Source organism: Folsomia candida, unplaced genomic scaffold (genome assembly GCF_002217175.1).
Source record: "Folsomia candida strain VU population unplaced genomic scaffold, ASM221717v1 Fcan01_Sc014, whole genome shotgun sequence".
Classification (NCBI taxonomy): Eukaryota; Metazoa; Arthropoda; class Collembola; order Entomobryomorpha; family Isotomidae; genus Folsomia; species Folsomia candida.
Window position 1 is genome coordinate 1,528,800 of NW_019091206.1, and position 16,052 is coordinate 1,544,851.

A 16,052-nucleotide genomic window follows, 5' to 3' on the forward strand; every position below is an offset into this window, starting at 1 on the left:
AGGCCATTTTTACAAAAAGTAACCCCTTACTCATACAATTCTTAACCCGTCTGTGTCAGAATTCATAAACATTTCACTTTCCCAATTTACTTGGCATTTTCTCCTACTCGGAGACCAACATCTCTGCCAAACGTGCCCATGCGGAGATCGTGCCTTTCGCATATTTCATCCTAATTAAATTTGTGATCGGTTCAAGCTAATTTGACCAAAATCGGGCAGCATACGCTGGGAGACCTCCATCGTTAGTTATGTAAAAGTTATTAGGTTTTTATTCTAAAATAATTCATGACACGAATTTACAACATCAGAAATAAAGTAGCTTTATTTTTCTAAATATTGAAGAACAATATACACATTATATAAGAGAGCAGTCTATGTAAATATGCATAGGAAATAAGAGGCAGGAAAAGTCAGGTAGCAGAAGTTAGTGGTCAGCCTGCAAAGAGCTGACATTTGACAGAGATGCATATTACAGACAGATTCCCTTAAATTATGATAATCTCGATGATTCTCGTCCGACGGAGACGGGAAGTTCAACTCCTCAGTTACATAAGCAAAACTGGATTTTACGCGATTTTTATGCGACAGGGATTACATGCATGCACCCATTTCATAAATATTTTTGTCACCCGAGTACACTAGTTTGCCACACATTATTAAATCATAAATATTATGCTACTTAAAAATCCAGTTCAACAACTTATTATTCCTTCAACTTTCTTCATTTAAATAATTCAGAGGTGGGCAAAATTCTTGGTCAAAATACAGTATTTTGAGCTCCGTTCTTCCCAGGGTTTGGATTTTCATGGCTGGAAAACCCATAAAAAGACGAAAAACTACGTAGAAAAGACAACAGTCACACAATATTGTGTTTTGGCCGCGATAAATATAAAGTTTCTTCAACAAACCTGTATTTTCGTACGACTGTTGCGTTGTCCGCGTAGATTTTCGTCTTTTTGTGGGTGTAACAGCCCCGGAAATCCAAACCCTGGGAAGAACAGAGCTCAAAATACTCCATTTTGACTCAGTATTTTGCCCACCTCTAGTTAAATATTAACCTTAAATCTAATTTGTCTCTCAATTATTCTTTAATATAATTTACAAATTGAACTCTTGGAATAATAATGGCTGCTTTCCTTCTTTCTACGGGGAGGAAAAATGCACTTGGGCCGTCTCAACTTTCCACTTTACTCCTAATTTTCTCTCGTCCCCTTCATTGTCACTGCTGTTTTCTCGAATTGTGACGTTATCTTCTTCCACATTTTGGAGCGTTCTTGTGGGGTCATCCATGCCCACGTAGATCGTGTCCGAACCGCTGCTGGTCGTGTCCACGATGGTGATTTCCCCGTTGAAAAAGGCAACGTCAAAGATTTCCTTGTTCCTCGCAGAAACCCCGTCCTCGCTGTGGTAGAAGGAAATGGCTTCGAATTCCGGGGTGTGTGCTTCCACCATCAGTCTGTTTATATAATTGTACATTAATTGGGATCAGATTTACATATCAATTTCGATTTTTTATCAGAGGTGGATATGCATTTATTTCAAAATATTTCCATTTTATGACAACCCGCTGTCAAACTTGGGCGTGTGTTGTCTAATTTTCATACATACATCACATAAAGACATTGATCGAATTTCATGAGCAACTTTAGAGCCAAAATAAATGATATCTGCAAAATGTCCCATTTCTGAAATGTGTTTTAAAATTTTCTGCACATTCTGACGATTGAATTTAACTTTAAACAAAAAATGGGACATTTTGCAGTCATCACTTATTTTAGGGCTAACCACCACCACTTTTGCCATACTATCCCATGCATTTTAATTTATTGCATTGTGCATCGTTGTTAGAGGTAACTAAACGGAGTTGTATTTTCATATTTCTGCATTATTATTATTTGAAAATAAAAAAAAAACTCGATCGATCTTTCCACAAATCCTGCTGATTTTTTTTCAATCATGCCACACATTACCTGTTTTTTGGAGGACTGTCACAGACGGATTAAGTCAAATCAGAAACGCCATCGACTTGGAGCTCCTGCACTTTGGCCCTTGTACAGTCGACTTTTTGAAATATTTGTAAATCTTGTTAAATATTTTTAGGTTTTCAGACAATGTGTATATATTTCTGCCCAGGGTTGTTAAAGAGACAGTAACTTGATAAGGGGTTGCGCAACGTGGGCGATTTTTTAAAAATAATTAAAAAATTAAATTTTGAAAAAAATTAATCACTAAGCTAAATCACTAAGTAAATTTGAGGGGAAACTCAATTAAATCTCACCGTACAACTTTGCATAGCCCGATTCAGGAATTATCAGTATATGTACACATACAAATACACCAGCACAATTTAATACCGTTTTTTATGTACATACATTATAAAAACACTCCATATTATTTTAAATCGATAAAAATTTGAATTCCAACAATACTAAAACATAAGGATAATATAGGATAGGATTATTTTATCGTGACGACAGACGGACAAACAGTTACCAGAATAAGCCACAAAATAAAAATTTTGTATGGAAAACCTAACAACCAATCAGGAGCTGGTGGTCCGGACCACCAGCTTTTTCAAAATTTAAAAAATCGAAAAAAGTGCTCACGTTGCGCAACCCCTTATCAAATTACTCTGTCTCTTTAACAACCCTGATTTCTGCCATTTCTTGAAAAATACGTAAACATTTTGGACGTTTTTTTTCAAAAATACGTATTTAAATATTTCGTAGATTTTTTTTCCTTGTCAAAGAAATTGGACTTCAACAAATACAGAACATCAAACTCAAAAATATCATAATTTTTCGAAAATTCTTATTTTTGTTTCTTTTTTTGTGCATAGATATTTTGTCGTTTTTCCATAAATACTAAATAAATTTTTCACCTATTTTTCGTAAATACATATCCGCCCTCTGTTCTATCACCTTTGACTTAAATACCTTTCTAAAATCTGGAGAAAACTCGGTCTCTGTTCTTTCACGTAGTTGAAACAGTCCTGAGCGATCCTTAGAATGAGGGGTGGACTCGTCTCCGGCATTTCTAAAGTTTGTCTGCTGCACACAAATTGTTTCACTTGCAGATTCTGTGCAAAAAAGATTAAGCAAAATTTTAACCCGTTGCCAATTTATCTATCTACATATTGCAATTTATAATACATACATTAAACTGATGATACGGGACTGCGCCAAGGGACGCGATTTCATAGAGAAGCACGCCATAGGACCACACGTCCGACTTGTACGTTATCAAGTTGTCCAGAAAGCACTCGGGCGCCATCCACCTGAAGGGGAAGCGTCCCCTGCTGTGCAATCTGTAGTAATCGCACATCTCCTTGCTCAACCCGAAGTCGCCCACTTTCACGCGCAGATTCCCGTCCACCATGCAATTCCGCGCGGCCAGGTCGCGGTGAACGTAGCCGCGCGTGTGAATGTACGCCATCCCATCCGCCACCGAAGCCGCGATGGATAAGAGGAATGCCTAAAATAAAAGTATATGTTGCAAAAAACTAAGAATAGAGGTGTCTCATCGTACGCTCTCCGATTTTGAGCAAATTAGTGTCAATCCATCAAAAATTTAATAAGTACATATGAAATTTGCTAAAGACGCGATCTCCGAATGGGCACATTTGGCCGAGATATTTGCCTCCGAGGAGGAGAAAACGCGCAGTAAATTTGGAAAGGGTAAAATTTGTCAACTTTTAGGACGGGTTTCTCCACCTTCATTTTGTTATTTAATTTTCTATTGTTTAACGCCTTTTAAATTATTTTAAACAGATGTGATATATTAGTTTGCAAGTTAGATGAAAACGGATCAAATCAGAATCAAGTGATGCTTTGGTACACTTGCTAAAAATTTTGGATAAAAGTTCGTCATTTTTATAAAAGTGACCCCTGGCTAATTCAATTTTTAATTCGTCTGTTGGGTCCGAAATAAATAAAATCCATTAATTTAGTTAGGGTGAAATTTACAAAAGATTTTGACCAAATTCAATAGTGAAAATTGATCACAAATTTGATTAATTCAATTCAATTTACCTTTATTCAAGTGTTAGTCACATTCAGTCGATTAATGAAATTTGAGATAGACACGATCTCCCAATGGTCACGTTTGGCAGAAATATTTGCCTCCAAAGAGGAAAAAAATGCCCTCTAAAGTCCACAAGTTTTACCCTTTCGAAATGCACTTTAAATTTTCCCCTCTTTGGATTCAAATACCTGTCCGCATTGGGAGATCGTCTTTGACAAAAATAGATTTTGTTTATTTCACACACAGACGGATTGAAAATGAAATAAAAAAAGCTTTACTTTTATAAAATTGACCCGAATTTCGCCAAGTATGCCAAATTACAAAGTTTCCCCTGTTCCATCTACATAACTTGCCACCCAGTATATTAAATTTATTTAAAATAATTTAGACGGCGATAAACCGTAAAAATTCAATCGTTCTCAAAATGAAGGTGGAGAAAGCGCGTCGTAAAGTTGGCAGATTTTGCACTTTGCAAATTTACTGAACATTTTCTCCTCTTCGGATACAAATTTAATTAGCATTAAATTTGTGATAGACCATAGTTTGCTCAAAATCGGATCGTATCCGCCGGGAGACCTCCCTATTCTTAGATAACTCAAATTATGTACACCCATCCCCATACCGGCGTGAGACGACCCTGCGACCCATCACCCTCTCCCGTCGTTAACAGCGGATCGCTCGAATTTCCCCCCTCCCCCTCCCCCCCACAACTCGAATTCGGCCTCATCGAAATCAAATACGACCTCAAATCCTTAAACGGCATGTATTCCATCACCACCAGAATGGGATGCAGAAGCGACACGATCCCCAACAATTTGATCACGTGGGGACAATCCAGCCTCGTCATGAGTAGCGCTTCCTTCAGCAAGTCCGCCTTGTCCAGCGACGGCGTGTCCTCGTTCAGCTCCTTCACCGCGCAGGGAATCTCCACCTTGACAGAGCTCTTTAATTAGCCACATTTCTAATTAATTAGTAATTGATAATTAGAAGGACAATATTTTGTCTAATTAATTGGGAATTAGTAATTAAGCTCAGGTTGCTAATTCAGCCAATTAATTAGCTAATTAATTAAAACATTGACCAATTGATTGGTGACTTTTAATTAATTAGTAATTACAATTAGCTTCGGTAGTACTACTTAAGGTTAATTAATAATTAATAATTAGTTTAATTATGCTATTTAATTAGAAAATTAATTAATAAGCTCTGCACCTTTGTCAGTTTCGTCTTGCTCTTCGACCACCCCGACGACGACGAGCCCCCCGACCCCCCCTCGAGCGCCACTTTTTTCTTCCACACCCCCAAAAACACGGTGCCGAAGGACCCCGTTCCCAAAATCTCGTCCCTCTTCACTTCCAAGTTCTCTCGGGGGATCTCCCACTTTCTCGGGATGTGCACGATCGGCGTGTATTCCGGGTTCAGGGAGACGAACAGCTTTTTCCGGTCTCTTCTTCGTTTCGCACGTTGGTGCATGAACACAAAATTTACGCCAAGTCCGGTCACAAAAAAGATGAGGAGGAGGCCGAGAAAGTAAAGCCAGGTCGGATTTTGAAGGGAGGACTGGCTCGACGCGGCCTGTTTAGAATAAGGTTTTAATTGATAAAAAAATTGTCTAGGACAGTAGGAAAAAGTGTTATTTATTAACGATTTTTTGTAAATCTACGCCCAGATATGGTGTGCGTAATATCACGAAAATCTAAATATCACTATTTACTTGCAAATATACATCGTTAATTTCGATACGACAACCAAACCAATCCAGGCTGCGTGGGAATCTAAATTATAAAAATCATTACCAAATTATGAAAATTTTTACATATAGGATTTAAAGTGAGACAAATTTTGAAAATAAGAACAAACTTTTGTTTTGACATGTTTTCTTATGAAAAATTAAGAAATTTTCAAAACCATGTCGTATCGTATTACAGACCAAAATTCAAAATCAATATGAGATTACATGTAATTTTACGTCACCCGGATTATCGAAAAATTCAATAAAAACGTGGAACATTTGCCCATTTTCTATTTTGGGCGTCCAAAACTCGGTGTGGTTAAAACCAGTTTTGGAGGGTGGTTAAAACCAGAATGTAACGCTGGTTAATTTGAGCTCTTATTATCGCGAGGAACAAATCTGATGGGTACCTTATTTATTACCTGTTTGGCTATGATGTCCTCCACCAGGACGAAGACGGGGTTGGAAGGGGGCGAAATTCCAGACTTGGATTTCGTCTGGATCCGCACGCTATAATTTCCCCCGGCGTACAAAGGTTCCGGGTGAATGTAGGAGTCCCCCTGGAGCAGAAAAGCGTCCCGAGAGATGCAGTACTTTTGCCCCTTGAAGGTGATGATGTACGCGAGAATAGCCCCGTTGGGGGAGGAGGGCTCGTCCCAGCTCAGGTGCAGGGTAGAGTTCACCATCGCGTGGGTTATGTTCTGCACGAGGTCGGCGCTTGGCGAGGGCGCGGTCCGAATCAGGTTTTCGCGAGGATCGGAACAAATACCTAAATTTAATTGGTACAGTTTTAAAAATGTGAAAATAGCTAACAATTTTTTTCCTAATTAATATATGTTGGACTCGTTGACCCATCGCCAAAATAGTTAAAATCAGTACATTTTTCACCTCTTTTTTAAAATTCTGGACGAAAAATTAGTGTAGCAAGTCGTTCCCATTAAAAAAAATACCCTCCAGATTTTGACACTTTTTGAAGGAACAGATTTCAATCTCAACAAGCATTCAGAAAATTTTAAACTGGTCGAAACTGGCTCATCGTCATTCCATTAAATCAATTCACTGACTACAAATTCGTCATCAAGATTTTAAAAATAAATTTCCTAAAATTTCCTAAAATCTACGTACCTTTTCTACAAGTTTGCACCACGATGTGGTAGTTCGTATAATGTTTCAAGTTTTTGAACTGATGGGTGTACGAAATAGCGGATGCGTTAAAGTACTCAATCACTTCTTCAATCACTTTGTACTGGTCGGCCAAGTTTCGAACCGTGGGGTCAGAAATGTTGCCAAAGTTTGTCAACGTGTCACGTTTTCTTCTCGATCGAATTCTTCCTCCTTCGTCCCCGACGTCGTGGTCATTCGGTCCGCTGGCGAAGGGTGGGCTGATCCCGACGCCCGTGAACAAATGGTTCCCCAGAATCACGTGGAGCATTTCGGATTCTTGTATTCCATAACTTTTACTATCGCTGTCCTCTGAAAAAATTGGCACATGCAAAAATTATTGCATTTTCAATTACCTACATAACTTCTGTCATTATGTAGCAGAGGGCGGATATGCATTTACAAATATCGCTGAAATATGTATTTAAATATTTATAAAAAAAACCCAAAATATTTACGAAACATGTACAAAAACATCAAAATAAATTTCCACAAAATTTGAATTTCTGAATTTAATCCTCTGCATTTTTTGTGGTCCAATTTTTTCGAGCAAAAAAATCGCCTCACTTTGAAACGAATTGCGGAATCACACGCGTAAATTCCCAGAATTTTGGAAAAGGATGGCGTCGAAAAAAAATAATTTTTAGCAGGAGCAATTTAATTATTACATTAGATATGAATTTTCTATTTTTTTCTGAAGTTTTTCCGTTATTATTTGAAAAATACGTAATCCCATCGATTATCGTTAAGAAACATATCCAAAATAAATGTATTTTTGAAAAAGTATGCAAAGGATTTACGGATTTTTTTTCATGTAATATCAGAAATACTTATGTCTGAAAACTTAGAAATATATATGGAAATATTTTGAAATTTTAGTAATCTATGCGAGTTATGACCGTCGATGCTCATCATATAAAAAACTTGAAACAAATACATATCCACCCTCTCCTCATGCTTATCATCCCACATATTTACCCCCATATTCCCTATTCTTCGTATGGCTTATCGGTCTCAACGTCGTAGAAAACTGCGGACTTATCAGCGGTCTTCGCGCCGCCGAAGGTGGCGTCGAACTTCCTCCACTTTTTCCCGACCCCGATTCCGACTCACAATATCCCGACAGATCCGTCGGCAGACTTTCCGTTGCGCCCAGATGGGTCCCACCACCACCCTTCGTCCCATTCGGCTCCACCCTAATTCCTAGTGAGATCTTGAAATAAGTCACGTTCGTCCGTGGCCCGTTCGTCCGGAGGGGCGGCGTCCACGTGACAGAGATCGTGTCCGGACTTTGACTCTGCAACGTTAAGTCGGCCGGACTCTCGGGCACGCCGTAGACCGTTTTCACGTAAATGATGCTCGACTCCGCGCCCGTGTTGTTGTTCGAGGCGTACAACGAGGCCGGAAGGACGACGGCTTTGATGTAAAAGGCGTAATTCGTGTAGGACAAGAGGTGACAAATCGTCACCGGATTTTCCTGGGCAGGCTGTCCATCAAACTTTACGATTACTTTTTTGAGTTAAATAATTAGTTGATAAATTTCTGTAAGTTTTACTCTTTCGTGCGGTTTGGCCCCGTTCGCATCGCGGAGGGGGGACACGTCCATAATGTTCCAGCCGTCTTGGCCGCAAGGGTCGCGGAAGGCGAGCTTGGTCTCGTCCCGGGAGGAGGACGTCACTTTGTAGTGGATCTCGTAGTTCAGAAGGTAACTCGGCTCGGTCAGGTTGAGGCGGAAGTTCTCCCACTGCAAGGTCACGCAGGTCGAGTTCACTTTGGGACGGCGGACCTTCAGCTCTTTCGTGTTGCCTGGAATAATTCGTGTAAATGTAAATTTGCATGCAAAACTTCGTGTAAATTTTCCTCCTAATAGCGTTGGACTCGATGACTCTACGTCAAAATCATCACATTTTTAATCGTTTCTGGCCTCTGGGAATTTATTTTAAAATTCTGGACGGCAAATTTGTAGAGCAGGTCGTTCCCAATTTAAAAAATATACCTTCCAGATTTTGACATTTTTTGGAGATTTCAAGGTTAAGAATCCTTCCGAAAAATAAGAACTCATCGAAACTGGGTTCAAAAAATCATCCATTCCATCAATTAACGCACTATCTACAAATTAGTGTTCCAGAATTTTAAAATAAATTCCCAGAGCGGAGAAATGCTTAAAAATGAGCTGATTTTAATGATAAGTTCTACTTTAATTTGGATAGCTATTAGAAGTTGGAATTATAATTACAGTTGACTTTGTCCCCATTCGTGATTCCAATGTCCATCGGATTCTTGCTCAGATTCGCGTTAACTCCAGAACTTGAGAGAAACTTGTAAATCTTGTCGGGACAGAGTTGAGGATTGTAATGAAACATAATTCTCGCTTCCGGGTTCGCAATTTCGACACGCTTCTCCTGACTCCACAAAGCCTTCATGTTCTCGTTCGATTTTATGACGAGGGCGTGGCTGCAAAAAAAGAAGGGACCACGTGTGTAAAGGACGCTTCATCTTATCAGTCGCGGCGGAAGTTGGGGGCCATGAAATGTGGGGGCATTAACATTGTGAGACAGGAAGAGGAAGGGCTTATTAATATGGGCAAGATAGGATTTTTATGAATTTCTGGGGGAAATGTCCCCCTGTCCCCCTGCTTCCGCCGCCACTGCATGTGACGTATTACCTGTTGTCCGACAAGACTTTTCCCCCGATGACCCTGAGCGATTCGAGAAAGTCGAGCGAGTAGAGTGCGTACGTGTGGGAGACGAGGAGATAATCGTCAATTATCTCAATCTGGCCAAGGTTATCTTTCAGCAGTGATACCAGAGTGCCCGAAGGGTCGCTGCTCGTGCTGTGACTTCTGCGTAAAATTAATCATCAAAATCAATACATTTTTAATCATTTCACCGCTCTGGGAATTTATTTTAAAATTCTGAAATTAGAAAAATTTGCAGTCAGTAAGTTGATTAATGGAATAATGATGAGTTTTTTAAGCCAGTTTCGACGAGTTCCAATTTTTCTGAAGGCTTCTCAAACTTGAGATCTTCTCCTTCAAAAAGTGTCAAAATCTGGAGTGTATATTTTTAGAAAATTGAGAACGACCTGCTCTACAAACTTGTCGGAGAATTTTAAAATAAATTCCCAGAGGCGAGAAATTATCAAAAATATGCTGGTTTACACAATTTTGGGGATGGCACATACGTAAATCACGCTTAGAATTATGCCAATTTCCTACCTGAAGTGGATCTTGAGATATCCCACTTGTCCCCCCACCCTGGTGCACCCACTGTACCGTCGCATGGCTTCGATCGTGTCCACCGTGCCCCCCTCGCAGACCTTGTGACACCTTCCACCCTCGCAGGGCACGCACACCGAGCCGTCCCTGCTTTGCTGCGAGCCCAGCGGACAGTCCAGCACGCAGAGGTCACGGTCACCCTTGTAAATCTTTCCGCGCAGGATTTCCTGTGGGTTCGTGGGATGGTTGTTGGGCGCCGTGGAGGAAATGTTCAAACATTCAGTCCGCGTTAGGCAGCGTCTCTCCAAATACTGGACATAAAGTGGTACGACAAATATGTAATCGACATTTATGTATGAAAAGACATACTTTTATGTAACTTGGCAATTATGCGCAAATTTTTATTTAGGTACTCAAATTAGCAAAGTAGCCTTGAATGACTAGAATCTCGACTAAAATTTTTTGACATCCTATAAATTCTAATCTGACACCATCAGTGACACAGTTTTCACTAAAAGATCAGATTCTCTCCCTCATTACAAACCTGATTTTGCTCAAATAAACTCTGATTCCAAATTTGCCATAATTTTTGTCATTATTTTTGGTCATTATTTTTTATCATGATTTTTGGTCATGATTTTCTTATGATTTTTTGTCACTTTGAATTTGCCGTTTTGAAAGAACAAGTATATAAAATCCTTCACTAATTCTGAATTGTTGCATATTTCTTTTTGCATATCTACATATTTGCCAGGTTGCATATTTTTCGGGTTACATTAATGTCGTTTACACAAATTCATATATTCTGCACCCACTCCGAAATACATAGGTCTCAAATTGAACTAAATTGAACAATAATTTCTAAACCGTGGATTTCCATATCAAATTTTTTTTTGCACGTACCTCAAAGTAATTTGGTGGACAGCTCTCTCGACACGTGACTTTCCCCCCACCTTCCACCAACCCCACATTTTTGCACACTTCACAATCACTCGCTTCCGGTCCGTGGCAGGCTCCAGCACACTCAGAATGGCAACACTCCTCGGAAGAGTCTCGTCCAAAACAGTACGTTTCTTCCGAACAGTTGGGACAACTTTGCGTCGCGGACAATTGGCAACGTCCCTCACTCCAGCACAACTGTCTTTTCGCATCCTTCACCGAATATTTGCACCGTTTCGAACAAAAGTTGGAGCACTGTTGGCCATTTTTTCGCACGATTATGTCCCCACTGCTGTTCTTATTCGGACCGGAAATCGCATGCCAGTCGATACTGTCGACAAAGCATAACTTGTCATTCCCCACGATCCACACCCCTCCGTTGAAGATGTGCGTAAGGGAAACGAGCCCCACCTCCACCATGTCTGCGAAAGTTTAGGATTCATGAGCAGAGGGGGGATATGTATGAATTTAAACTCCGTTTCACCTTACATGGTATTACCGCCACACGAAAATAACATGGGATTCTCATGTTCCTTGCCTGTGGCGGTAATACCATGTAAGGTGAAACGGAGTTTAATTTCAACTTTTTCATTTTATGACGGTCAAGCTTTGCGCGTGTGTTCCCTAACTTGTAAAGAGCGCAAAAATTTAAAGATATTTTTGCACATTTTTGCGCATTTCTAGGTTTTCAAACATGCAAATATTTCCCATATTATATATGTCAAAAATGCTTTACATAATTTTTCAAAACTGCACATATTTTGTAAATATTTCAACGACTCGAGACAAATTTTTTCCTGAAAGAAATTCGCCCACAAAAAATCCAGAGCATTATATTCAGAAATCCTAATTTTGTTATTTTTTTCGTGCAAATTTCGTAAACATTTTCGTATTTTTCATAAATATGTATGAAGTACTCATTTCCGCGATTTTTTGCAAATACATATCCGCCCACAGTTCATGCTAGTATGAAAACTTATCTTATATACATATATTTGCATACCAGGCATTTTGCTAATCACGAGTGCATACTTCTCCACGAGTTCTTGTCCCCGGATGACCGACAAAGACGGGAACATGGCCGACAGGGAGACAATATTTTCCGTAAAAAACACCATCAAAAACCCCGTAATTTCCTTCAGCTCAGGAAATCTTAGGCTAGAAAAGGTCGCACTGTCCACATCGTTTACAGAATCGAATAAAATATTGATTTGGAGAGATCCCTCAATCACTAGGAATATAAAATCCCACACAATTTTGCAAATCCGCTTTTTACGACGCATCCAAATATGTGGGTCGTTTCAGTGGCCGCGGAAGCGTGGGTGGGGACAGAGGGGCAATGTCCGCATAACCCCATAATCTCCCCATATTATACAAACCCCTCCCTCCCCTATCCCACAATGTTAATGTCCCCACACCTTTCCGCGGCCACTGGGTCACTTATTACCTGTACACCCACGAAGAAACTGTTCAAACTGGTGCCAATGCCAGATAGTTATCCGGTCACAGATCTTCGGAACCCGCTGATCTTCCGACGCCTCCTCCCCGGTCACGACGCCAACAGAAGAGAGAAACGCCAAAATGAGAAAACCTCGCATAATTCTGCCTAAAAATTGACCACCTACCCTAATTTAACACACACTTAAATCTAGCTACCTAAAGAAAAAATGTGGATAACAGAGACACGAATTTCCAAAAAATAAGAACCCCTTTTCCAACTCGAATTCCATCTTTTCCAGAAACTTATTTCTCTAAATAAAAATTGTAAATCTGTACCAACAATTGCTCCGCTTACACACAAAATATACAACTAACCTCCCATTTTCCTCAATTATCTGCAATAAATACCTTAACTTTCTTTCTTACTACAATTCCTACTACAAAAGTACAATTACAATTGTACCACAATTTCTCAAATCTACACTAAATCCTCCAAAAAAAATTGTAAATAAGTATCCTAACCTCGCTTAACCACAAAATCTTATGCAATCCGAACAACAAAAATCCCAATTTCCCCAACTACTTATCTACCTCAGTTAGACTCACTACTTTTCTATAAAAGTGATCATGTCTTGATGCAACTGGAATTATGAGAATGGAAATTATCCTCCTAAATAAATACTTCCCCTGTCTGTGGTAAGTAAGATATTATTCTTCCAGCCCTAACAATCCTCTCGCTAACCTAACCTCTCTCGCAATCTTGATAACCTCACCACCAACCCGTTAAATATTTATTAAAGAAGTTATTTAACCCGACACGGAGTCAATGGAACGGAGAAGAACGCAGTCGGAATAATGACACCACGACACGACGGCAGAGAGACAGAGAGACAACGAGAAAAGGAAGTACTTATTATTAACAAGAACGCTCTCCGTCGGTCGGTCGGTGTACGTACGAGGATTTTATTTTACGACCCTACTTGTTATTTTGCTGAAGAGGACCAAAACTGCCATAAAATCTTCATAATAACAACTAAGTTCTTGAATGGATCCTATTTCGCACACAGATTGGCACACCAAATTCCCTATTCGATGTGGATGAGATATATTTCAGCGTAGGTAAATATGAACGACTCGTTCCTTTTCTGCTATTTCAGCTCTTTTATGTCCACTCTCTATTTGCGTGTTGTGCACCCCTTTGCCAATATTTTGCAAAATATCTGCCTGCCTGTCTGCTTTCTAGGTGAGGTATAGTCGTGTTGTGCGTTACCTTCTTTGCAGCAGTATTATTATTATTATTACGTCTGCCTGCCTCTACTTATGTACGTGTGTGCAAAAAGGCTGCTTTATATTTCATTTTATTATTCCCGTCAGTCAGTCAGTACATTTTTGCGCATTAGTTCTTCTTCTCCAACATAATAAACTCGTTGTAAATGGGGTGTTCTTTCTTCGTATTTTTATATATCGTGTTGTGTAATCAGGGCCCGGACCAAGATGATGATAAACCCACGCGTTGCATATTTTATTCTATTTTAAATAAAGTTGGAATTTATTCAAAAATGCATTGGGTGGATGCAGCAGGGATGAGAAGAATGGAGGTTGCACAACGTATGCGATCAGATTTTTGACAAATTAGTGGGAATCGATGGCAAATTTAATTAGGATGAAATTCGCAAAAGACGCGATCTACCAATGGGCACGTTTGGAGGAGATATTTACATTCGAAGAGGAGAAAACGCACAGGAAACTTGGAAAGCGTAAAATTTGACGACTTTGTGGCCCATTTTCTCCTCTTGGGATGCAAATATCTCTGCCAAACGTGCCCATTTGGCAGATTGCGTCCTTCGCAAATTTCATCCTAATTAAATTTGCTATCGATTGAGATTAATTTGCTCAAAATCTGTGCGCATACGCTGGGAGACCTCCATGGCGAGATTTCTTTTTAAAAAATGTGACGACTTGTCAAAAAGGAGATGCATATTTTCTGCCCATATTTTCACGGACCACCCTGGCGCCTACTATTATGCATATGCAGAAGAGGAGAAGAATTGCCAAACCGAAAGCATGCAACAACATGCTCAAGGCAAGAAGGGGAATGGCTGGCTTTAGTGTGGCGTCCATTTGGCAATATGTGCATACATATATGTGTCTTATAGCTTTACGGCGAATTTCTCAGACTCAAAGTGAGAACAACAAGGCAAAAATAGTTCTGATTTATTTACACGGAATAATGAAAGTCGATCCATGCAGGGTTTCGCTTCTTGTAGGTTTGATACATTTCCTGCACTGAAAAGAGAAAAAATGCAGGAAATTCCAGGTACAAGAAATGCAAGGAATGCAAGGTGCAAGAAATGGGAGGTGCAAGAAACTGGGAGAAAGTGCAAGAAATATGCGCCATCCAGCCACGCGCCGTATGAAGTAAAGCAAAAGGTCATAGTTTCTTTCTAGCGCCTTGAATTTCTCCCAGGTCAAAATATTCATCTGCAAGAAACCACTTTCTCCCCCTTATTTCTTCCACGTGGTTACTTCCTTCCACTCGAAACACTGCTCGCATGCATCAAAAAGTACACCAATCTCTCAAGTTATATAAACTCTTTTGTTTCTTCCTATCTTCTGCTTGGTCCACATCTTTCAAACGGATTTATTTATCTCCTTCATCATAGCCACATCAAACGTTACATTATGCATACGAAATGAAGGGCAAGGTTGACGAGTGGAGTGACGTTCGAATCTCGATTTTTAAAAATTTACACATTTACATAATCATGTGTACTACCATTTGGACAAGTTCTAGAACAAAAGATAATTCGAAATCATGCGTTACTTTATTGTTTAAGTGATTCCGTCAATAACACAATTAAGCAAGTTTGCATAATTTGTTGTTGTTCTGTTCTGAACTTCTGACATCTGAATTCGGCTAAAATTGAATTGCCCTTTGATGTTTGGCTACCACTTTTATTTTATTTTTAGGTTTTATTAGGACATTGATCGGTTTTTTGAGGGGTGAGCACATGGCCTTCAATTTGTCGTGATCATAACATTTGTGTAGTTTTTAAAAAAATTATTCTATTATTTTAATCGTTCAAAATTTAGTCAATTATTTAAAATTTGAACTTCAAATAAGTACCTATTGCCCATTAATGCCCATCAGTCCCTACATAAACTTTTGTGCTTAATTATTTACATTTTTCATACACAGTCCATAGTTCAGCGAGTAACTTGTTGGTCTAACTGGTTCCATTGACATTCCACTGTTTACGTTTCAAATGACTTATGTCTACCACTTACCATTAAAGGAAATGAACAACATAAAACAATTATAATGAAGACGGTGATTCACACTTTTACAGTGGCCGCGGAAGCGTGGGGACATCGGGGGACCATTAGCATTGTAGGATAGGGGACGGACACACGTTTACATAACATGAGGATAACCATGGGGCATTGTCCCTCTGTCCCCACCCACGCTTCCGTGGTCACTGCACATTTGCATAATATTATGAAACAGAAATTGCAGGCATTGTTAACAAACACGTGCGT

At 39.5% G+C, this 16,052-nt stretch overlaps 1 protein-coding gene across 5 annotated transcripts; it reads right to left on the reverse strand.

The window, feature by feature from the left end:
* Positions 1-304: 304 nt before the first annotated feature.
* Positions 305-13,736, reverse strand: LOC110856077 (insulin-like peptide receptor). 5 transcript variants are annotated; one of them, XR_004836167.1, is made up of 16 exons: positions 12,520-13,735; positions 12,076-12,303; positions 11,037-11,494; positions 10,134-10,444; positions 9,582-9,758; positions 9,153-9,370; positions 8,472-8,722; positions 7,895-8,414; positions 6,881-7,228; positions 6,178-6,524; positions 5,236-5,598; positions 4,646-4,954; positions 3,157-3,474; positions 2,937-3,079; positions 1,059-1,456; positions 305-719 (listed from the first exon to the last, which is right to left on the reverse strand). XR_004836167.1 is itself a non-coding variant. In XM_035856642.1 (15 exons), exons 1-15 carry the CDS (start codon positions 12,668-12,670, stop codon positions 1,144-1,146), a joined length of 4,452 nt encoding a protein of 1,483 aa, XP_035712535.1. In that variant the 5' UTR covers positions 12,671-13,736; the 3' UTR covers positions 305-1,143. The 5 variants fall into 5 exon arrangements, 3 of the variants coding, with proteins under 3 accessions (XP_035712535.1, XP_021960211.1, XP_035712536.1); XR_004836166.1 differs by having other exon boundaries at positions 1,041-1,456; XM_035856642.1 differs by having other exon boundaries at positions 305-1,456; positions 9,582-9,755; positions 12,520-13,736.
* Positions 13,737-16,052: the final 2,316 nt, after the last annotated feature.

Bases quoted from the DNA above. Each gene is read 5' to 3' on its own strand.
- LOC110856077 (XM_022104519.2), bottom strand. From the start codon at position 12,670: ATGCGAGGTTTTCTCATTTTGGCGTTTCTCTCTTCTGTTGGCGTCGTG. The intron at 4,955-5,235 runs GTGCAGAGCTTA...AGCTCTGTCAAG, and splicing joins GCAAGACGAAACTGACAAAG to GTGGAGATTCCCTGCGCGGT. The intron at 1,457-2,936 runs GTATTTAAGTCA...TTATATAAACAG, and splicing joins TTTCTCCAGATTTTAGAAAG to ACTGATGGTGGAAGCACACA.